Source organism: Lissotriton helveticus, chromosome 1_1 (genome assembly GCF_964261635.1).
Source record: "Lissotriton helveticus chromosome 1_1, aLisHel1.1, whole genome shotgun sequence".
NCBI classification, from domain to species: Eukaryota; Metazoa; Chordata; class Amphibia; order Caudata; family Salamandridae; genus Lissotriton; species Lissotriton helveticus.
Genome location: NC_136057.1, coordinates 597,629,242 through 597,653,896, shown reverse-complemented (window position 1 = coordinate 597,653,896; position 24,655 = coordinate 597,629,242). Strand labels below are relative to the sequence as shown.

Sequence of the window (24,655 nt, the reverse complement as noted above, 5' to 3'; positions counted from 1 at the left end):
TTTGGACAATGACAGATGCCCAAGGTGCCGCCCTCAATTGTAAAAGGCTATTGCCTCCACCAGGAGTTAAGCAGCCCCAGCATGGTGGCATATAGTGATCAGTAGAAATTAACAGGCCCTTTTATCAGTGTTTCTATAGTGAGGCCTACCGGCTCACTCGTGTATAGTTTCACTGCTTTGTGCTTGGCTCACCTATGGCCTACATTAAGATAGCAAGTAGTACTGCGCAGTGCATGTGTATTATATGCATGTGGGTGTGTGAATGGTACAATACATGAAAGATGTACTGCTATGGAGTTCATATGCGTTGTACACGTGATGCGTGGATGTGTTCTTGTGAATGGTACAATACATGAAATATTCGGGGTTCCATTTTGGTTCCATTTTGGGAGACGAAGAACTGACTGAACGAGCATGAGGAGGGAAAGGAGTCAACCCAGACAGGTTTGTGGACTGCTGCATTCCTGGGAGCTGGGTGGGACACACTGGAGGCAGGGAGAGCCAAGTTCGTCAGTATAATTCAAATGGTGCTTTTTGATTCAGAGAGTGATCACTGGAAAAGGGGTATGTGCAGATCTCTGGAGAGGGAGCTCATAAGAGAATCAAAGAGAAGGGCTAAGGCCCTGGAGTAACTATTTGACTTGTGTCTTTTAACCTTGTGGCTGACATACAGGAGAGAACCTCTAATCACTCCCGTGGCTTGTGTTGCGTGGCTATCAGATTTGGAGTTGCTCCTGCTGAGACCAAATGCTTTCTGGAGAAAGGGCAGAGGAGAGGGCACTTAAAAAGGGAGCCAAATCCCAACATAAACATGACTCAACCCTAAATCACATTTGGTGTCCCAAAATTGACTATAGAAGGAGTTGGTGGTGTACAAGATAACTGCTGTAACTAGGACTGGTGGCCAAGCCCTCTCAATCTCCCAGCTGGGTGAAGAGACATCACCCAGGGAACCCAAGACCAACTGCACCTGGAGCACTAGCGTCTGTCCGTTTCCCAAGACCAGCATGCCCTGTGAGGAAGAAGAGAGCACTGAAGGGAGCGAGAGCCAGTAGGAGATTGTGGCGACTGGATCTCTGAAGCGGGATGCGAGGAGACTGCTCCTGCAATTGTTGGGTCATAGCCTGAATAGAGAGGGAAATTGGTGACCCCATACACCAGGTGGGGATGCTGAAAAAATTACTGCTGTGCTGCCTTTAGGGGCCGACAGTAAACTCCGCTTTGCCAGCCAAGTTCGTGAAGTTTTGCCCACTCTACGCTTTGCTTGGAGTGCAGAGTTTGGCAAAAACTCCGCCAACAGCATCATGGCAGAGTTTGCTACCCATCCCTAGTATTTAAAGGAACTTTACCCAATAGGTGCATGCTGCGTGTATTACATGCCAATATTTGCATAGTTTACTAGCTGTAAGGAGAGTCCTGCCCCATTCTACTCTGGTCACTTGGTGGCCCAGAGGACCCAACCATCTCTCTATGCAGTCATTCGGCTCTCCGCAAGTCCCACACCTCTCAACCTGCTGCCGCATTTCTCCTGGTCACAGCTACATGGCTTTGCAGTATAGGGAAGAATGACTAGTGCTGAAGCCAGGCAACCATGGCTAGATAATGGGCTTCAAAACTGGGGTTAGTCTCCTTTTGTGCGGGTCAGGGCAAAGTCCATCTTTTCATCATTTTACAATTTTGCTCTGGGAATGAATGTCCTCCGTGTGCAGCAGCAGGCTGGGCTTAGACGGAGACCTCTGAAGATTGCATGAGGGAGGAGGAGAAATCCTGTGATAGGTGGGACGTGTATCCCTTGTGTTGCTGTGACAGTATCATCCCTCTGTAGGTCAATGTGGTTTACCCTTCAGGTCCGGACACCATTGCCATCCTTTTCTGTACCTGGGACACTATTTCCTAATAATTCTCTGTCACAACATGCCCTGTCCATTCATCTGTACACCCTTGTAAAATGCCTTTTTGATCCCTGTGTGTCATGTAATTTGCATGTCTTTCCCATTCATTTGTGTGCTCATGGGATACATGTTTCCATCCTTGTGTGTCAGGGCATCTTTGCCTTACTGTCTGAGTTTGTCATATACATATATATGTCCTCCCCCCTTCATTTGTGTGTCCCGTTGACATGACCGTTCTATCTGTTAGGGTTATATGCCCTTCCTAGCCAGTACAAGGCATAAATGTGGCATCACCAGTCACCTTCTTTCAAACACTTTCTAGACCTGCATAAGAACTGAAGAGGACTGGACCTACTTTCTGTGACCCAAGACAACCCCTAAGGGGCAGACGTGAAGTCAGTAGGCTGACCTCATGCATGGCTATCAGGATGGCAAAAAGCTGCAAGATGCCTTTTTCCTGAATTTCCTAGATGATCAGTACAAACTGGATGTGACCTGGACCCTGCTGGTTGCCTCCTGTTGAAGGATTTTGCTCTCCAAAAAACAGACTCGAAAGGTAAAAATATTGATCAGGAAAAGGTGTTAAAAGCTGCTAACAAGTAAGTGGACTTCCCTGAATATAAAAATTTTATTTCTCCCCCCCCTGAGCATTTCCAGTCAAAACCAATGGCTTCAGCAGGACCTCATCCATAGCCTATCTGACTTTGTGAACTCTTCCTTGGATACAGCTTGCAGCTTTGCACAGCTGAAGGATTTGGACTTCTATAAAAAAAAATGCTAAGTCTCAAGGTGAAACCTCGAACAGAGCCAAGCCTGGCTTTTGTATCCATTCCAGGCTCCATTACAGTAGATCTCAAATCATGCTTTGGTCTCGGCTTAGAGCTTTTTGGTGCTATTTCCACTTAAAGCTTTAAAAATCCATTTCTCCAGTTTCCCTTATAGGTTTTGTCTTGTTTTGGTGTCATCATTTCACTCATTAAATTTTACTCTATTTGGCTAATTTGGTGCAGGATTTTCTTGTTAGTGTTTTGACTATTACTGTTTTGGTACTGCATAAATACTTTAAAACATGCCCTAAAGAAAGCCCACCTGCTCTGTGCCGTAGATACTAGGGGTTGTGGCCAGGTTAATATACAGACTTTAAGGGCTCACCCTGACCAGAGCGGTCATCATTAATAGACTGGGCCAGTTACTCTCCCAAAATAATAATCCAATTTCTTACAATCCATATAAAACTAAATATTGCCAATAAAATATATAAAAAGAAAACTAGAACTCTTGCTCCTTCCTAACCAAAGATCTGACCCAAAATACACTCACAGCACACAGTATCCAAGCGCTATATTTTAACCTAATGTTGGAGTCTGGAGCCAATGTTAGTTCATTGGAGTATTTGCAAACACCTGCCAACTCTACAAAGAACATAACCAAAGCTCACAGATTGTTGAAGGTTTACTTCAACTTGAACAGCTCAACAGCAATGCTCATGGTTGGCCTCCTTTGGGTTAGAAGGCAGCTGGGTGAGGGGTGCAGGGGGAAGAGCCGCACATTGTACTTGTTGTTATTCACTCTTTATTTTTGCATTGCTTGCCAAGTAGTCAATGTATAAATGTCCTGACAAACAAATGTTCTCACATTGTTTAGATGTCACGGTTAGGTAACATACAGGGGCCCTCTGTCATAAGACCTCCCCTTACAGCCAGAGGGACGCTGGAAGTACCGACGGACAGAGCGGTGCTTCAATTACCTGAGCTGTTTGCCAGGTGAGGTGAGGCAGTACTCTCCTGCACGATATGCTGGGAGAATGATCCTTCACTAATACCCAGGTGATACCTTTTCCTTTTTTCATATTTTCTTTACACAATATTAGCAGTAGCGACACAGGTCCTGAAGAATGCAGTGGATACCAGTGTGATCCGTAATTCCTGCTGAAACATGTCGACCAACCTGTTGGTAGCTATGAGTTAAAACTACCAATCTCGCTCTTTTTATGTCTTAGAGACTCTGTGGTCTCCAATAAATAAGTATCTTCCTCAGAGCCATCTAATTTTAAACACCACTACTTTGCACCTTTGCACCATTTCACTTTTCCTCGCACTGCTTTTCAGTAGCCCCTTGCGACCCAGATATAACATCACTGGTTCCCTTGTTGTCATTCATGACTCACCTGTCCTTCATGGTTAGAAGGAACCCACATGATGAAAAGGGCGCCCAGGAAGAGCTACTGATGGGTATTTTTCAATAACTATGAATGTCGTACCCGGTCTAGTGAACTAGTATCACTACTCCATCACATAGTCGTCTCTTGTGATTCCCATACCTCTTGACCCTCCACTATTTTTTGTATTTTGCCCTCTGTCATTACCTTCATGTCCTGGAATGTTAGAGGCCTTAACACCCGTACGAAGATGCAGGTGATCCATTATCTTATCCGACACAAGGTCAACATTGCATATTTACAAGAGACACATCAGACTCGGCCCGTTTTGGCGCTAGCTGGAGCACACACAGATTCTTTGCTAATTATAGCAACTACGCCAGGGGCACAGCTATATTGATTCACAGGAGAATCCCTTTCACACTTATAGATGTGACCCGAGACCCAGTGGGCAGATTTGTAATAGTCCCTGGCAATCTATATGGCCATAAATTCACCTCAGTAAATTTGGCTGATCTCTCCCTTAGTCACGGATTGGTTTAACTCCCACACTACACTCCCTTGCACATATTCTGACGACTCCCCGATTGTTTTACATTTGATGCTCCCACGACCGGAAGGGTATGAGAGACAATGGCATTTCCCCAGTAAAGCCCTCCAAGATGACTTGTTCAAGGCTGAAGTTCGGGAAGCAATAGAGGACTATTTTGAACTCAACACAGGCTCGGTAGATACCATGGCGGTACTGTGGGAGGGCTTCAAGACCGTTATTCGAGGGGTATGCATCTCAAAGCAGGCGTGGGTACTAAGAGACCTCCGTCAGACGATGACCCGCATCGAACAAGAATTAGCCACACTGGACTCCCAACTCGCGACCCTCCCAGACCCAGCGGCTCAGGCTGAGAAACTCGCCCTATTGGCTGAATATAGGGACACCGTCGATCGCGAGATCCTATATCTGGGAAAGTATCACACGGCATGAAGATACGGTGAAGGCGAGCAGCATGGCAGGGTACTGGTGCAAATGTTAAGACCACCTTACAGTAAAAATTACATCACTGAACTACACTCGGCTACCGGTACCACTCTCACCTCTAAAGCGGCTATCCGGGACGATTTCCTAGAATACTATGCCACACTGTACTCATCCAGGGCAGAACCCGACGGCATGGCCCTACTGTAAACCTAGATGAAGTCGCATGGGTGTTTTTGAAAAAAAACATGTTACACTTTATGGCGGAGCCAATATCTGGCGCCGATGTCACACTAGCCATAGACACCCTGCAGGGCTCTACAGCTCTACAGTTAGATGGGGACTTTTATAAAGAGTTCAATGACATTGTGGCCCTCCAGTTAGTTGAGGTCTACGCGGAAGCATTAGAGAAGCAATGAATCCCCCCACAATGTGTAAAGCCGTGATAATACTTCTTCCGAAACCAGGCAAAGACCACAAACAATGCGGCTCATATCGGCCGCTGTCTTTATTGAATCTGGACTATAACATTTTGGCGAAAGTGCTCACAAATAAGCTTTCACAGCTGACGGAGTACATCATTTCCCCAGGGCAATCAGGCTTCGTTCCCAGACCCTAGACATCCCTAAACCTCCGAACGCTGTTTGTTGTGCTACACAGAATACAACCTGAAGTGCCGGCAGCGGCGGTATTACTAGAAGCAGAGAAAACGTTTGATTCCTTGGAGTGGCCCTTCCTCGTAGAAGTGATGCAGCGTATGGGACTGCCTTAAGGCTTCATTGCCACAGTCTCCTTGTTATACAGTAGCCCCTCGGCACGACTACCCTTGAACGGTACTCTGTCCAAACCATTTTGACTATATCGGGGGACTAGACAGGGTTGCCCCCTGTCCCCGCTAGGATTCATTCTAGCTATGGACCCTCCAATCAGACATTTCCAAGTGTGCCACCTACATAGGGGGCTGCAGTTTCACATGGGCCCTCTCCTGACTTCCCTATACGCGGATGACACCATCCTGTATGTCCGGGAGCCACACCTCAACTGGTCGCCTCTTATACGGGAAATCATCCGTTTCGGTAGATTCTCGGGTCCGGGTATCAATTGCCATAAATTCATCATATTCCCGCTATCAGAGAGCAGTCAAATGGGACTGAGAATACCCTCTTGAATGGTGTCAAGATTCTGTGAAATATCTTGGTATACATATTCACCTGGACACCACTCAAATTACACGCTTAATTTATGGACAGACTTTGCAAAAGCTAGAAGAGCAGGTTAATAGATAGCTGAAGTTGCCCTTGTCACTGGTAGGTAGGGTGGCCATATTGAAAATGGTGGTTCTTCCCAAGTATTTATATCTCTTTAATAATATTCCAATACCCCTATTGGAGGGCTTCTTTCGCACTCAGCAAACACTCATGACCCGCCTGATCTGGGGCGGAAAACGGCCACGCGTTCGCTGGTCCATATTGCCCCTGCCGTATGACACAGTCAGTTTCAACATCCCGGACTTCCAACTGTACTATTTGTTAGCATAATGCCACTACGTGTACGCCTGGTTTCACCCAGACGCAAGCATCCCAGTCTTACGGCCAGAGGTGGACCTGGTTCTCCCAGATAACGGGACAAACTTGACATCCAGACAGTATCCACAGCCGAGTGGGGCAAGTTGAGAAAGCGAACAGGTGCTCCACTTCTATACTACTCTGCCATGCCAGTACCTAATGCCAGATGGTTCCCAATCAGTGGGGAAGGGATAGTACAGCGTACATTGTCTGCATTAGACATTGTGAAGATGGGCGATCTCCTCCCGGGGGTCATATTTTTTCCAGAGACGAGGATGCCAGGTTCACTGACTGCAGCTTCATGACCCGCTTCCTAATGAGCCGAGTGCGATCCGCGCTACGCTCCCCACATACCCGGTAGAACCAGACTTGTTTCCCCCACTCACTTTGGTGGTAGAGAACCCAAGTGACACGCGCCTCATTTGTAAAATGTACAAAGCCTGCGTCCAAATGCTCCCTGTGGACGACTCCAAACTCAGACAGGCCTGGGAGGCAGACACAGGAGGGTCTATGTCAGACGAGCAATGGGCAAAATGTTGTGAGGCCACCAAGGACATATCACTCAACAGCCGCCATAAGCTGCTGCATTTTAAATTCCTCTGCCGCGCTTACTTTACACTAGCTATGGCGCAAAAGATAGGTGCCACTAAGCCTCACACTTGTTTAAAGTGCGCTTCCCCACACGCTAACTTTCTACATCTGGCGTGGACCTGTCCCCGCTTGCAGACCTACTGGACAGCGGTACACGTGACACTAGGGAGAATAATTGGGCTTCCACTTACTCCTCTTCCCGAAATTGCACTTTTAGGATACACAGTTCAGAAGCCCAAAAACGTAAACGTAAGAAGAGTAGCGTCATTGGGGCTACTGCTGGCTAAAAGGGAAGTTGCCATCCACTGGGGCAGGAAAACCGCCGCCAAACTACAAGATTGGCTGGGAAGCCTGGTGTACCTCAATACCAACGCAGAGATATATGCCAGTCTTATGCCATCGACATCACTTTGCAAAGACATATGGGGACTGCTAAGAGAACATTTAGACACCGCCAAGCGGGCTTCCAACGCACAAGCAGACAACGGCATAGTGAAGGAGGGAGTGGGCTGATGGGAAATTCTGATGACATGGTTGCTCTGTACAGTACAGTAAGACCCTGGGGTGAAGCAGTTTCTTCGGTTCTACTAGCAATGCATTGTTAGCCTTAATGTATTACACTATGGATTGGGACTGTGGGAGGGGGGGGAGAAGTGTTGGGGACAGGTTGAAATTGTATACATTACCACTGTACAGGCTGGCATCATAACCACTATCTTACTGAAAATGTCAGGCACAAATTGCTTTGATTGAAAACTATATGCAATGCAATGTGAATTATCTCCTTTATTTGAAAAATAAAGTGTTTAAAAAAAACAGCTATGCTCATGAACACAGATTATCAGAGTAGGCATTAGCCCTACCACAAGGGACGCACAACCAAGAGGAGCTGGTTCCACAGTCTTGTGAACTATACTCGGGGTCACTGGAATTCTTCATCAGAGGAGAACCAAATTCTGCATCAGTGTTATGCGTCATATAAGTACCCTAATATAGGCATGGGTAATCTACACCATCACCTACATTATCCCCCTTATACTACACTGTAACGAGCCTTTAGGATTGAAACTTTACCTAGTTCCAGTCATGGGAGCAGAAGGAGGGTTTCTCCTGAACAATAGAGTCCTATAACTTCATCAATAGACTCACACAGTACGAATGAATATTCATAGGGGTTCTTAGAAACCAGGCAGGGGCTGTATCACCTAACCCACGATATCTACGCATAAGGTTCATCCCATACGTCATCCTCAAATCCAACAATGGCTAATGCATGAGACAAGGGAAAAATGAGCCCTAGATACTTTCTGCATAAATACAGGACATCTTGCTAGAATTTGGCAGAGCCCCGCCTTCCTGACATCACTCATTAACCCACACCGTCCAACGCGCAATCTTCGTTCAGCTCACCTCAACCTGCTTGCTGTCCCCAAAACCAACAAATTCGGTGGCCGTCGGTTTGCCCTCCTTGCCCCCAAATTTTGGAATCCTCTTCCCCTGACCATCAAATCCAGTAGCTCCCTCCTTCATTTCAGAAAACTGCTCAAAACCTTCCTCTTTCCCCCACCCAGCTAAGCTCCGCCTCCTCTGACCCCAGCCCCACCTCTGTCTTACAGCGCCAGGAATCCCACGGTGTCAGTGCGCTTTACAAATCCCACTTAACAAATCCCACTTAACATAACCAAGACTTCTAGGCCGACACAGTGACCAGAGATGATGAGGCTCCTGCATGCAGACACTCCAGCTGACAGTGGTATGAACATGCCTCGTGGGGTGTCCAACTCGAGACCAGGACAGGCTCCTACATTCTCAAACTTCAGGTAATGGGGTTCGACTAAATCCTAGAGGGATTCTTGGCTTCACACCTACTCACATGCTAGGTACACTTAGGTACATCTAGATAGGCATTGTAGGAGAATGCGTACTTTTATGCTGCATTTTATATTCATGTATTTATTCATGCTTATTGCAAGATGGTAGGACTGTACTGTCCTTTATATTCACTGTACTGCTAATCATATCTCTGCTACTGTCTATTAGTTGTTGCAGCTTACATATTCTACACGAGAATAACTGTTCAATTAATCCTTATTGAAACGTCCAAACTGTTTATTCTGTGCATCTCTAAGACAAACTAAGTGAGCACGAGTGAATGAGCGAAAAGTAGTACATTGTTTCCATGATCCTGAGGGATCAGGGTTGTTATGTTCTGAGGTTGCCAGAAACTATTCTCTCCCGATAAGAAGAGATAATAGTGGCACTGTGAGCTAGCTAATACAAACAGGCTAACATTCACGGTGGGGGTGCTCAGAGTCAATCTGCCACCAGACCCACAGTTTATGGTATCTGAACGCGCAGTTCCTGTATGTGTAATATAGGAACTACACAACATCAGGATAGACTAAAATATGCAGCAAGAAAAGGCAAATTATGAGTATAACGCAGCATATTTTGTGACAGTATTGGTTCATTATTTTGTCCTTTCTCTTTTTTTTTTTTAAAACACATGCTGTCTGGGCAAATATTTCACCTCCTTTGTACCAGTTCAACAACCAAAAACAGAAATATGTAACTGAAAGAAGACCAGTTATAAGCATTTCACCATGTTTTTAGTAACGAATAATTTGCCCTAGAAACATTTTTGGGGGTTAAAATCTGCAGATTTTGCAGCAGAGGATGGATTATGCTGCAAAAGGAGCAAATTCATGATTATGTGACAATATCGGAAAATCCATAATTATGCTAAAAAATTTGCTGCCGCTGAATTGTATGATCCTAGAGTACGTGAATATACTTCTACAAAGAATACCAGTCTCCCTTGCTACTCTTAAAACTAAAGGGCATCTGTCTTCGCAAAGGACTGATTTGTGTTCCATTTACTTTTGCCAATTGCCAGGCATGTTGGATGCTTTTGCAGAATCGCGTGAACTTCTTGAACAGCCCCACATAGTGCGAAAGCACCAAGGTTAAAATAAGGTTACCCAGTAACTGGAAAAAATATACCCTGTATCAGGCGCCATCTAGTGATAAGTACCGCATCATTGAACAGTGCAGGCTTGCTTCCAAATGTGTACATGCATTTTACAGAATGGATCCGGAAAACACTGGGCAATAATGCCCACCTTCTGAGGGACCGGGCAAGTGTTTTACTTGGTGTCCATGTACCTGACACAACACTACTTCAGGTCCGACAGTTTAAATCAGCCCAGGTGAAAGTACTCCGAGACCCAGGCACAGCGCCACATCTCATATGCAGATGGACCATGGAGAACTCTAGAACAGTGTTTCCCAAAGTAGGGGTAGCGACCCACTGGTGGGACATGGATCGAAAAAGTCCAAGCAATAAATAAAGAAGCCTTCTAAATTATTTAGTCATCTTGTCACATCTACTGCCCTTCAGAGACAAAGGTTATGTTAGGCTATGTCTTCTAACAAATTGCTACTTTTGTTTTTCACATGGAGATTGGAGTGTGCAAACCTCTCTATGTAGTCAGGAGAAAGAAAAGTTAATTATGTGACAATCTTACTAGGATATGGGGAGTGTAAAAGAAAAGGCTGTATGAAGTAATTGTTTGCAACAACAAAATGTAAATACCTTTAAATGTACTGTACACATTCAGTAGTAGTAGTTAGGAAAGCAAAAATGAAGCATTTTTTTGTAATTCTGAAGAATGGTGGAAAGATTTGATTAAGTTCAAAACAAATGAAGACATGAATTAGTGATGCAAAAATCATATATTAACTGAATGCAAATTTTGACACATTATCATTTGTGTGCAACATGTTTTATCAGTAAAACTGTACATCTGTAAATGTAGTGGTCATTTCAATGGGCTGTGCTGTCTCTGAAGGACTGTGTACTACCACACAATATTTTATTCTTTAAAACAATCATCTACCTCATGTCCATTAAATCTAGGCGGATTCGAAATTTTGCTTCACTAAAAACTGGGCTTACAAGGTTTGGGGAGCACTGCTCTGGAAGAAGCACTGTGCAATCTTCAAAAGGAGGATACCGGACATGCCACTTACAGTACTCTCTAAACGATGATCGTTTTGGCAGACAGGAATTGCATGAGGGAGAGTGAGCTTCCAGGTGAGCAGAGACCTTAACATTCTACCACAAAGCCCCCAGACATTTTAGGAGGCCTCACACATGTGGAACCCAAAATGGAGTTAATGCACACGAGCAATTCCGCTCACAGATCCCACACTCAACCCTGACATAACCAAACATGTGCATTAAACACACCTTCAAACATGTCCCACACGTATAGCAATAATAGACTTTTACGAGCTGGAAGCTAGCAGGCATCTCCCCAAGCAGGAAGGCATGCATTCATGTCTGCACCCAGACAAGTTTATTATTGATTTCTTCATAGCCAAGTATGGCGTTCCATTTAAGGCTAAACTAACTAATAGATGAGTAATGCACTACAGAGCTGTCACTTTATCTAACATTTCCAGCATTAAAGGCCATGCCTTTTATTTACTAAATTCTGCAGTTTCTTAAATTAATGTTTCCCAAACATTACTCAGAACTAAGCAGCTGCTACAGATCCTTAACAGACACGCACTGTCATCTATTTGGTATATACACCCCAATATAGGAAAAAGAAGTTTCTGGACATAAGTAACAGAAACATCACTTTTGATTATTATACATCTTCAAGTTTAGGCCATTTTAGATAATTCAGGTTTGGTTGTGGGTATTTGTCCCATCATAAGGTCTTGTTATACGCAAGGTTGGAAATGACCATCGGTTTCATGGACTTCCCCCAGATGTCGGCCTTCCTTTGTTGAACACATTCTTGTTGGTCATAGGACTCTGCACACTTTACTTCTGCCAACAAGTGATAGTGTTTTTCCTTTTAAACATGGCAAAAATTGACATACCCAGTTAGCATATTTAATTTACATACGAGTCCCTACTATATGGTATTATAAGTACTCAGGGTCTGTAAATGAAATGCGACTAGTGGACGGCAGCACTCATTGTGCCACCCACTACAGTAGCCCTGTAATACAGGTCTCCAGGACTGCGAATAAAGCCTGCAATGCAGTTTTAAACTGCCATTTCGTCCGAGCAAAACCAACTTTTGCCAAGCCTAAATCTTAATTTTTAATACTTATAAGTCAATCCTAAAGTAGGTCCTAAATCGCCACAAGGCAGGGTGCATGGTATTTAAACATGAATTTGCAATGCAATAGGTATCGCATTCATGTGGGTTTTAGCTACTGGCATTGTAAATGACAATGCCTTTTATTTATGTTTTGGGTTTTAAAAAATAAATAAAAGGCATTGTCATTTACAATACTAATAGCTTAAACTTTCGTAAATGTGAGACCTATTGCATTGCAATAAAGGGCCTTCTCGACTGCTTGTTAGATTGTCAATGTCAGAGGAAGAGACCGGCCTGCGACGTCTTCATATAGTGAAGATGTGTGAGTGTTGTACATTACACAGACACAAAGTGTGAAGTGAGTTAGATATGATCTGAACTATATACACTAAAAGTGCTCCAACACCTTTCGCTCTGTGATTACACTGTCTCGGCTCAGGAGGAAGAGCAGGAGGGGGGCTATTTCCGCCCTCTCCGTGATTAGAGTGTGCAGTGTGGGATTGTGTACTGTCATTGCTATCTTTGGCCTAATAAAAGACACTCCAGCTGTAGTAGGGTCCTAGCTTCACCTCCTGGTGCATGGTGGGCTGTGCTTAATGGCAGGCATGGAGGGAGGGATGGTGTCGGCTGCAGCTCCGACCTCGTACATTGCCCCTGCTATTACTAGTGAGCGAAATGCATGGAGGTGGTGGTATTGGTAGTATGTAATGTAAGCCAAACTTATATAGCGCACTGTCAACCCACGGGTATCCTGGCTCTGAGATTACCATACATTCCACTGTGGGCATGTCCAACCATACCCGATGAACATAGTTAGAACTTCAGCTACGTTACACTATTCCCTAGGGAAAAGCTAAGTTTTCACCTTTTTTCTAAAGTGCAGCAAGTTCTCGGACTGTCTATGATCGATCAGGAGTTCATTTCACAACCGCGAAGCTGCAGAGTGGAATGTTCTGCCTCCAATCCTGGTATTTCTAAATCTCAATGTACACACCAGATTTTCTGTTGCTGATCGGAGATTTCTATATGGCGTATACCAGGTAAATTTGTTCTGCAGTGGTCAAGGTCCCATTCCATGTGCAGCCTTAAAGACAATGCAGAATGACTTCAATTGAATTCTCTGCAGAATCGGTAGCCAATGGAGATTCTTCAGGGATAAGGACGCACAGGACCTACACTGTCTCTTTAAGGCTAACTTGGCAGCTATTATTTGAATTCTCTGAAGTTTCTTTATCAGGGAATTTGTTGTTCCAAGTAGCAGAGCGTTTCAGTAGTCTATTTTGCTCAAGATGATGATCCTCACCACCTGTCCCACTGGCGGACATCGGCAATAACGGGAATATTTTCCAAAGAGCTCTAAGTTAAGAGAGACAGGTGCCAACAGTTTTATTCACTTGGGAATCTAGCTGAAGACTGCTGTCATACAGCACCCCTAAATTACGCACTGTCTTGGATGTAGTTAGTGTTTTTTTCTGTGGAAGTCAACTGGGAGTGGGCAAGCTATCTTGTTCGGTGTAGTATTGGTGGTAGTATTGGTGGTGGTGGAGGTATTGGCGGTGCTGGTATTGGTGGTGGTAGTGATATTGGTGGCAGTGGTGGTATTGGCGGTGGCATTGGTGGTGGTGGTGGTATTGGTGGTACTGGTATTGGTGTTGGTGGTGACATTGGTGGTGGTATTGGTGGTGGTGGTATTAGTCATGGCGGTATTGGTTTTGGTGGTGGCACTGGTGTTGCTGTTGGTATTGGTGGTGGCGGTATTGGAAGTGGCATTGATATTGGTATTGGTGGAGGTGGTGGTATTGCTGGTGGTGGTATTGGTGGCAGTAGTAGGGGTATTGGTGGTGGTGGTGGTGGTAGTAGTAGTATTGGTGGTGGTGGTGGTAGTGGTATTGGTGGGGGTGGGGGGTGGTGGTGGCATTGGTGGTGGTATAGGTGATGCTATTGATGGTGGTTGCATTGGTGGTATTGGTGGTGGTGATATTGGTTGGATTGATGGTGGTGGTGGAGGTGGCTGTATTGGTGGGGGTGGTGGTGGTATTGGTGGTAGCGGTATTGGTGGAATTGCGGGTGGTGGTGTTGGTGTTCGTGGTGGTAGTGGTGTTGGTATTGGTGGTGTGAGTAGTAGTATTGGTGGTAGTAGTGGTATTGGAGGTGGTAGTGGTGGTGTTGGTAGTGGTGGTGTTGGTGTTGGTAGTGGTGGTGTTGGTGTTGGTATTGGTATTGGTGGTGGTATTGGTGGTAGTGGTGGTGGTATTGGTGGTAGTGGTGGTGGTATCGATGGTGGTGGATGTGGTGTTGCTGGTGGTATTGGAAGTGGTGGTGGTATTGGCAGTGGTGGTGGTATTGGTGGTGGTGGTGGCAGTATTGGCACTATTTGAAAACAACCCGTCGGGTGGCTTTAGTGCAGATGACGTGTAATACAGATGTGCTGTTGTCAGCTTCAGCCCATTAGCACACGATTGTGTGCTACCTAGAATTCACATGACTTAATTCACTAATCATTTCTAAATCCATTTTACTGGGGAGGTTGAAACAGACAAGATAATGCCGGGTTAAAGTGATTGAAAGCGGGCACCCGTGTCACAGTGGCAGTCGTGCTGCTTAAAAAAACAAAAGTTGTTGCAACAGAAGCAGAGCATGTCCGGCCTGCAGTAAGAGAAACTCAAAGTAAATAGTGCTTACAGATTTTATAACAGGTCCCGTGTAACAACCAGAGTAAAAGGGCCAGTCGCCATGGGAGGGTGCAAATGAAGACAAGGCTATACTAAGAAGGCAGTTGTTACAAAAGAATGACAAGCCAATGAAAAATATGGGAGGAGAGTGGGTGCAGCTTCTCTCCCATACTCTACAACAACAGTCTCTCAGAGCGAGATATGCATGCAGTTGCCGCTAGTCTTGACCTAAAAATAGGACATGCATATTTTAAGTTTTACCTACCCTGGCAGTGAAAATCCAACAACACTATTTCTTCATTGTGGAAAGGTTGGTTGTCACAGACAAGCAATGCTTTACAGTATTACCTTTAATAAGTGCTAAATTCAGGTTGGGCGTACATAGAAAAATGGTTCAAGGACTCATTTCAATAGTAAATTGAAATCCAACTTAATGGTTCAGTTGGATTTTATTTTAGTCTTTGGGAAATTACACTTTTAGAAAGTTGTCATTTTCCTGCCTACAACCAAAAAGCTTTCCTAACGGAGTCTAGCTGTCACCTGACCCCTGATGGGCACCCCTGTGGTGAGATGTGTACTGCTCTCAGACGGTGGACAAAAGGCACTTAGAGTAGAGTGGGGATAGGGGACTCCTCCCTTGACAGGCTGGCCGGCCTGGAGGGCTGTGCTCAGCCTGTTCCAGTGCTTGAAATAACGCCTATCTTTTCGTTGGCAAATAAAGCCGACACCTAGACCTGCCTCCCATGTGTTATAGCCTATTATCAAGCCATTTATACAATAGAAAATGGTATAAAAGGAAAAAATACAGCACAATTTATGAGAAGAGCACATTTAATTACCCTCTTCAAAATTCATATTATTTTCGGAAATATATCAAAACATTTTCATAGCACAAATGCGCAGAGGCACCTGATTAATGGAATTTACACAAAAATGACATATCACACAACAGAAAAAATCTATATAAACAATATAACATAACACAATAAACCTACAAGAATAATTCTCACTAGTGTCCCCCTTGCAATTCAGGGTAAACCACTTGGAGGTAGTCCGGGTGAAACACCTAGGGTGAGATGAACTAATGTACCCAATTCTAGTGTGGCACCTTAAGGATATACAGATTATTCAAATTACAACTCCTCCTCCTTAGAAGTGTCAACATGACCTCATTTCAGCCTTTTCTTCTTAGGCCTCCTCAGGACAGGGGTTATACATTACTAAACAAAAACACAAAAGGACAATATTACTCTATCCTACTAGTATGCGGTGAGCAAGCTGGTTAGTACTCAAGACTGCCCCTATCGACACCACGTGTCCACACATCAGTGCTCCTGGAATACTACCCTACATCTGGTGTCGCATCTTAATAAAGTGTCTGAAGAATTAAATTCAGGCCAAACAATTCATTAATAAAAAAGGAAAGAATCCAAGTCAGGCAGAAGAGGGCCGCCAGCCAATTACCAGCAGCCTAGTGTCACACCAAGTGAAAAGGCAGGCCATAGCATGCTATAGGCCACTCATTTATATGTGGCAAGATGTCAAAAAATGCCGGGGTACGAAGTCTCAAACACCATATAGGTGTCTCAGTGCTCCGGTTACAGTGACCTATCGGGAGACAATGAGATGGCATCAACAACTTCAAATGCCCTCTCAGACCCAGACAACTCCAGGCCAAACTACAAACAAAAACGGGGGCTCAAAAGTACCTTAGCGCTTACCTCCCCGTCAGATTGGTAGAACACCCTCCCGATTTGGCTCATTGAAAGTGTCACCATCCGCATCAAAATTATCTCGAAGAACCAATCAATCGACCTACACAAAGTGAAAACGTAATACTATGATAATTAGGGGCCGGGGATGTATGGCTTATGCGTTCCCCACGCCGGACATCCTTTCCACCGAGGGTACCCGTGACTTACTTTCGTTATGACAACCAGGGATCCAATCTCCTCAGTAGGCTTCTAAACTCCTCGGTACAACGCGGCCGCCAGCAATGCCTCTGTGTACAAAGAAGCCGCGCCTGAGATTAACATTGCGCTCAAGGCACCCTGTGTTGCGACATTGTGCAAGCGCGCGCATAGCCATCGAGATGGGACTCACAGGCTGGGAAATCCCTGAGCTCAGGGCGCCTCTGGCATAGTCATAAAGGCAGTCATATCATAGTTATCTGTCACCAAGGCTTATGCGTGCCTCTCCCTCATAGACACGCTCGTTTGCTGTTAATACGGGGAGGCAGATCAAAGTATTTATGGTGCCTGCACTGTCAAACAACCAGTGAAAGGCAATCATGTATGGGCAGTCAGAGTATTAAGAAATCTCGTACCAGCTTACTCAACCCACACCCAGGGGTTAGTAAATAAATTAAAACCCATCAAAAATAAACGTATATGTTATCTACAATATAAACAACTATGCACATCATGGCAATATATTCTACATGGGAACTGAAGCATAAACAGTAAGTGTAATAGAGGTAGTTACAAAACATTTTATCACAGGTTACATACCCAGCTCCCCACTTATCTACATTCTAGTGGCACAACATCCTGTCATGAATTTCACAAGCAACACCATGAATATAAAATTAAATTAATGCCCAGACCTCGTCTCGGTCATTTAGTCCTTGCGTTGACGTATGGTACCTTTCTATCATGCGTGGCTCTAGACAATTCAAATTGGTTTGCAATGTTGTTTGGTTTGACGCTTTCACCACCGCCTGGACAGACCATTCCAATGTATTTTCATCATGGCCTGTTTCAATATAGTGTTGGACCATAGGGGCTCCTGCAGTCTTACAGCGTATGCGTTACTTATGCTGTAATATCCGCATCTTCACAGCTTGTGTATTATCAAGCCATAGCCAACCTTCTCTCAAATGCCAACTCAGGAATTCTTTAGCCTCACTCAACTATTGATGCAATGTGCCTGTCTGGGTTGAACCCAGACAAGGCTGATCCTTCATTTCCAGCATCACTGTTGGACTTGGCCCTTTTTGCCGGGTCATCCCTGAACTTTTTGCCTCCCTCTTATATTTTTTCTGACCTGTTGGCTGTTTTATGACTCTGGGCACTTTACCACTGCTGATCTGTGCTAAAGTGCATATGTTCTCCCTATTGTAAATTAATGTATTAATTTGTGATTCCATGATTGGCTGATTTGGTTTACTTGTCAGACCCTAGTACAGTGCACAGTGTGCCCAGGGCTTGTAAACCCAATGCTGCTAGTGGGCTTGCAGCACTGGTTGTGCCACCCACAGAAGCAGCCTGTAAAAGCGTGTCTAAGACCTGCCATTGCAGAGCCTGTGTGCAGTCTGGTACTGCCATGTTGACTGGGAAAGTGCACCCGCTTGCCAGTACCTAAACCTTCCCTTTTCTTCATATCAGACACCTCTATGGTAGGCCCAAGGGCAGGGTGCATTTTAAGTACAAGGTAGGACATGTCCTGGTGTGTGTGACATGTCCTGGTGTGTGTGGCATGTCCTAATAGTGAATTACAGCAATTTTCGTTTTTCAGTATTGCAAGGCTACCTGTTCTCCATAGACCAGATGGCCAGTTAGATTATTAAATCTTATAATCCTTACTGACCCAGGGAACATGGTAGAAATTAGAGTTTAGTATGCCTGAACTCAGAATGATAAAATACGTCTTTTAGTGAAGTTGGTTTTAAAATTCTGTGTTTGAAAATACCACTTTTAGAAAGTAGGTATTTTCTTGTCTAACTATCCAGGCCTGCCTCTGCTAGGTTGTGTATTCCTTGTCTGGAGTTTGAGTGACAGGGCTGGAGGATTCCAAGAGACAGGATGAGTCAGCCCAGTGGTGAATAGAGAGATCTGCATCTAGATGGGAGGGAGGATTTGCACCTGGGACATGAATAGGGCTGTGCCTGCCTCCCACAGTGCTGGCTCCACCCCCTGTGATGCGTCTGTTGTCTCTGCCCTGCACTGTGAAAGGAGAGAAGGAATCATGTCAACAAAGTGCTCCAGGGCTGTGCTTTCCCTCCACAATGCTGGCTCCACCTCCTGTGGGGCGTCTGATGTTTCTGCCCTGCACTGTGAAAGAAAAGAAGGAGTCATGTAAACAGAGTGCTCCAGAACTGGTTTGGACTGGGCAAAGGCCCTTCTGCCCTCAGAGGACAAAGGATTTTAGGGTATGAATATTGGGACCCTGATCCCAAGAAATTAGATCACTTTGGACCACAAGAAGAAACCTTTTCTGAGGAGAGGAGCCTGAAGAAACGGAGGAGAGACTATTCCCAAGCTGAAGTGCTGCTTGGGTGATTGGCCTGCAGTGGTTGCCTTACTGCCAAAGAAAGGAGAAAGAAACTTTGTGTACTTTGCTTTCAACTTGTGAAGGATCTCCAAGGGCTTGGAAAAGAACTTGCTTCCTGCTGAAGTCTCAGGGACAACAGACTTCACCCTCCAGCTTCCCAGAGTTCTTTTGGAAGTGTTTGCTGCTGTTTTGGGCCTTCTGAGGAACTGTGTGTCGCAAGGAGCTGGAAGCGCGACTCACCGAGAAAAAGCGTGTCGCAGTCGCTGTGCCTGCCGTCGCAAAGCCGCAGGAGGGTGTCGCTGCTGGAACTGTCGCACTGCACCGCATCGGAGAGAAGCGTGCCGCAACAAAGAGGAGGCGTGTTGCCGTCTCTCCTTCTGCCGTCGCAACTCCAAAGGAGGGTGTGGCCGCTGTAGCTGTCGCACTGCACCACATCGAGAGAAAAGTCTCACAACGAGGTCGGAGCGTGTCGCCGTCGCTGAGCCTGCCTTCGCAACTCCGAAGGAGGGTGTCGCCGCTGGAACTGTCGCACTGCACCGCATCGAAGAAGAGCACCTCGCATCCCTGAGAAGCGTGCAGCCGTTGGAGCTGCTGCTGTCGCATCGTGGATGTCGCCACTGTAGTTGTCGCATCGTGCAGAAGCTTCATGCATCGTGGGAGAAGAGTGTCGCCGCTGGAGCTCCTGCAGTCGCATCGCAAGGGTGTCGCCGCTGCAGTCCACGCATCAAACTGAGAACTTCTCGCTTCCCCGAGAAGCGTGCCACATCTGGAGTTCTTTACACCTGAACTTTGCCGCATTTTCCTCGCTGTGACATTGCTCGTCGTGGAAGCGCAACGCAACCTAAGGTACATTGACGCAAAGTGTCCCATCCAAAAACTGATCTGAACTAAGCTAAAATCTACCATCTTAACGTAATAGTATTGTGTATTTTTGTCGTTTATGGACTCCATATAAAGTATACTTATTTTTGATATTAAAACCTTGTGTGGTGTCCATTTGTAGTGTTGTCACTGGGTTACTGTATGTAGTCACAAATGCTTAACACAACGCCTCTGAGATAAAGCCGGTCTGCTCGTGCCAAGCTATCAAGGAGGTGAGCAGGGGTTATTTTAGGAGTGTAATCCCCTTATCCTGACTAGAGGCTAGGGTCCATATTTGTCACAAGTACCTACCTGTGCCAACCAGAGACCCCCCTATATCTAACAATCACCATACAAAGGCTCTAAGAATGAGTCTTTAACAGAATTAAAACCACTTACCCATAAACTCATTTGAAGAATTCTTCTTATCAGATCTAGTGAAAAATGTACCTAAGCTTGGTGTAAATTCATACGTCCGGGAACAAGAGCTGTTCAGTATTTGAATGTATTTTTGTTTTGCGGTTTCAGCAGATAATGTAGACCTTGTGCTAATTTGGTCTTTGCATACGTGATGCTCTTAAAATGTTAAATTAAAAATGCTTACTTGAAGCTCAGCAACATTGCCTAATACTTCTGCCATCTTCCTTTGAAGGTTATCCACATCCACAGCACACTGAGTATTCTGATAGGCAAATATTGAAAGTAACAAAACGTTAAACATAAAGCAACAACCTAGTAACCATAAACATTTCTTTCAATGCAAAAAAAAGAAATTTAAATGTAACTTATTTCTAGCAAACACAACAAATGAAGCTTAAAAAACAATTGTTTAACAATAACATACGGACTTTCAAACAAAAATAAGCGTGCTTCCCGGCAGGATTAGGGAACAAATATGCACATATTTCAATGAACCTAATCTTCTGAAATAGAGGCATGTACAAGGACTATGGAGTACTGCCAACCAGACACGTTCATAGGTGCAAACCCAGCACCAGCAATGTGATAAGCGGGTACTCAAAAACAGAGGATTAATGGACTGTCCCATGGGTCTGCTCTTAGCTGGGTAATGGAAGAATAATTCTGATCCAAGGTTACTTAATTTCCCGGAGTTACAGGCATCAAGTAACTGCATAGTTGCATGTAAGCTACACATCATTTTGACAACAGGGGAGCATTACTGAATAAGTTGATTATACCTGTGCTAGTGTCGCATAGTTCCTAGTTATCCCCATGACCTGCGAGTTTTGGATGAGAAACTGAGGGGTTGGTGTCAAAACCGCTTCCAGACATCCCCACAGGATATGGCAACCCTTAGACCTACTAGCTCTACAGGGCCACTACCACCCCCTGTATCCAACAGTGGTATGGAACATTTCTGGCAACCACTAAACATTACAACCCTGAATACTCAGGGATCGTGGAAAACAGTACAGTACTTTTTACTCAGTCAATCGTGCCTACTTATTCTTAGAAAGTATACAAGTGGGCAATCAGGACGTTTTCAATAAGTATTTATTGGTCCAGCGTCAGTCTTGTGTAACATATTTGTTGCGACAATCAGGAGACATAAGAATACGAAAGAAATCGCAAGTACTAATATGGTGAATAGTATATACTTTTCTACCATACTGCTTAAAAGATGAACATATACAGTTCAGATAAAATAGTAGCATTTGCATAATCCTATGATATACCCTCCAGTAATTTGCCTAAAAGTACCTAACCTAGATATGTAGGTGCAGCATGTATGTGTGTGTAGACATAGATGTATTAATCTTGCCTATAATCCTCTAGGGATGAACCAGCCCCCTCAGCTGATGGTTGAGAATGAAGGAGGATGACACCCTGCAAGGGATGTCCGACCGCTGCTGGTCGAAGATTCAGCATGCTGGACCCCGTGCAAGGAATTCTCCAATTTTCAGGTGGGAACAAAGGTCTTATATACTAGAGTGGTCACTCTAACTCCAGGGTATCTTGTAGAATCAATATGTTTTGAAGACAGTCATGAATGTTTTTAAAACAATCAAATGTTTTTCCAAACAAATGCAATCATGCACAGCTGGGTGTTCGCCAAGAATGAAAAAAAACAGTGACCCTAAACCAAAGTGATTATGCTGTGCCTAAGGACATCTTTATATATGTCAGGTACAGGGATTGGGATAGAATATTAAGAACCTGGTGTTGGAGAAACAGGGACAAGCTACTAGGCAAAGAGCACCTGTTTCAGAACCGTTATGATCATGTGGATGGGACAATTTATGTAAAAAGGGGTATACATGACTAGACTAGCCTAAAGGACATGACACACACTTCTCATCAAAAGGACAACAGGGTCAGGTAAATAATAATAAAGCTCAAGCTATATAAAGCATACAAATCATATGAAACTAAGATACTAAAAAGCATTTCTTTAAAAGCCTTCTAAAAAATGTCCATAAAAGAAAAGCTATTTTCCCTAAAAGCGTTCAAAAAGGTCCTACATTCTTGTATATGCGGTTATTATGCTGAGCACCTTGAAAGCTACTATGCTCTGCTAGAGAAGAAAAAATAAAACAATGCCTGTTCCGACCGTCAATTTGGTAAATGTAAAAGAAAAAAAACGGCAAACAGTTCCCAGCACAGAAGAGGCCAGATTGTTTATTAATCCTGCGTTGAACATCGTACCCACAGGTGGCAATCCCTCTAGAACTTCCAGTAGTTTGTCGAATGAGGAAAGATGGTAATCTCCGGTTCTCAAAGCAGCCGCTGGGGAAGAATTAGATGTCTGCACGGCCGAGACCAATGCCTCTACCTCTGGAGCAGAGCCGATATCCCTTCCAACAGGAGTGGAAGCATCCCTTGGCGGCTCTAGAAATGCCGTTATCAACATGAGAATACTCTGTGGAGAACTGTGCACGTGGACCTGCAAGGGCTCCAGGAGCACTTCTCTGTCCGGCGGCGCAACTGATGTCAGGCACAGGTCCAACACGGAGCCAAATCCGAGACGAGGCAACGGAACACAGGCAGGACACAGTTTAGCCAGAACGGTCTATGAGACAGGAACCCATGCTCACTCAGATCTCAAAACCAAGACGTACACAGGTAGAACAGCATACGCTAATGACAACATTGTACCAGCTGTGTTCTCTCCATGTCTTGAGGGATTGAGACATCCACTGCGAAGCAATAGGATTAAAATCAGGATTTCTGCTACTGATAGCAGGACCAAAGTAGGCTCTACAAAAAATGCTTACAAGTACGAAGGGTATGAAAGCAGGAATTACTACGAAGAAGGTCTGAAAGGTGGTTAAGACCAAAGGTGCATAAATAAGTGTACAATGTCACTCTTATTAGACAAGGCAAAGATATGATGAACCATTTCTCTGAAATGGATTGGGAAGTTTGTACGGACCAGGGCCTGTATCTCTGCCAAAAACCTTGCTACCTGGAGCTCAAAAGTCCCTCGGCCTGAAGTTAAGGCTACATTTTGTAGAAAGAACATGGCTTTCAGTCTGCTCAGTGAATCCAACCTTCTACTGGAAACATTTAATGCCAACAAAAAGATAGGCATTATTTAAAGCACTGGAACAGGCTGAGCACAGCCCCGCTCTTTCCTTGACTAGGAGCCTGCCCCAGGGAGGTGGCGCACCTCCCATTTCTTCATCATACACTTTGGCCCTGGGGAAGTGGTGGAGCTTGGTATCGGGAGGGGGTGTTCCTCAAGGCCCCCCATTACATTCGCTCCAGGGAGGTAGCAATCCACAGGGCTGCAGGAGAGGTCATAGGGCCTCACCCTACTTCTTTAATAATTAGCCCCGTGGAGGTCCCTTGGGCTGCGGAAGGCTGTGCCAGCCGTACATTATATTTTCCCCATGGAGGTGGCAGTCTCCGGGTTGTGCAAGTGCTGCATGGGCACCCCCGCATCACTATATAAACTGCCCCCGAGGCATGCCCCACCTGGGGACCCTTTTTTAACAAAGTGCAAGAGACTTTGCTTTGGTTTTTTTTAAACTCCTAACAAATATTTTTAAAGTATGCTTTTTTGGTCTGGGGGTCCTTGTGAGACAGCCAAGAGGCCTAGGGGGTCAGGGTGTTTCTACCCTGCCCCTATTCTTTTTTTAACCTTTTTTTCTTGTGGCTCGGTTCAACTTAATCACAAGATGGCTGCTTTTGGTTGAATATATCTATATATATATATATATATATATATATTACCTACTGGCGGTCTCCAGTAGGTAGTTATAGTTAGGATTGTTTTCCATAGGAAATCCGCAACATTCTTTTGGGAATAACTCTGGCGCCGGTTTAGGAATTTGTGTGAAATTTTCCAAAAGTTTGGCCAGCTCCACTGCGCTCCTTCCCTGAAAGTGTCGGGGGGATTCGTGAAGTGGGGGCTGAGATAAAAGGGGGGTCCCAAAACGTGTTTTTCCCATGTTAATTTCCATAGGACGGTCTGACAAGTCTACAGCCCGAACCGCTGAACGGAATTACGCCAAACTTGGCACAATTGTAGGGACTGGTACGCATATGTGCCTTTGCTATGTTTGCTGAAAATTGCTCTAGTGT

General features: G+C 44.9%; 1 protein-coding gene across 5 annotated transcripts in view; it reads right to left on the bottom strand.

Annotated features, from left to right (window-relative positions):
- Window positions 1–24,655, bottom strand: part of IRAG2 (inositol 1,4,5-triphosphate receptor associated 2) — a 1,168,119-nt gene that overhangs the window by 767,456 nt on the left and 376,008 nt on the right. For all 5 annotated transcript variants that reach the window (XM_078674100.1, XM_078674103.1, XM_078674104.1 and 2 more), the window contains one exon: window positions 20,712–20,789. In XM_078674100.1, coding sequence (XP_078530226.1) covers window positions 20,712–20,789 — 78 coding nt within the window. The remainder of the gene's footprint in view (window positions 1–20,711; window positions 20,790–24,655) is intronic.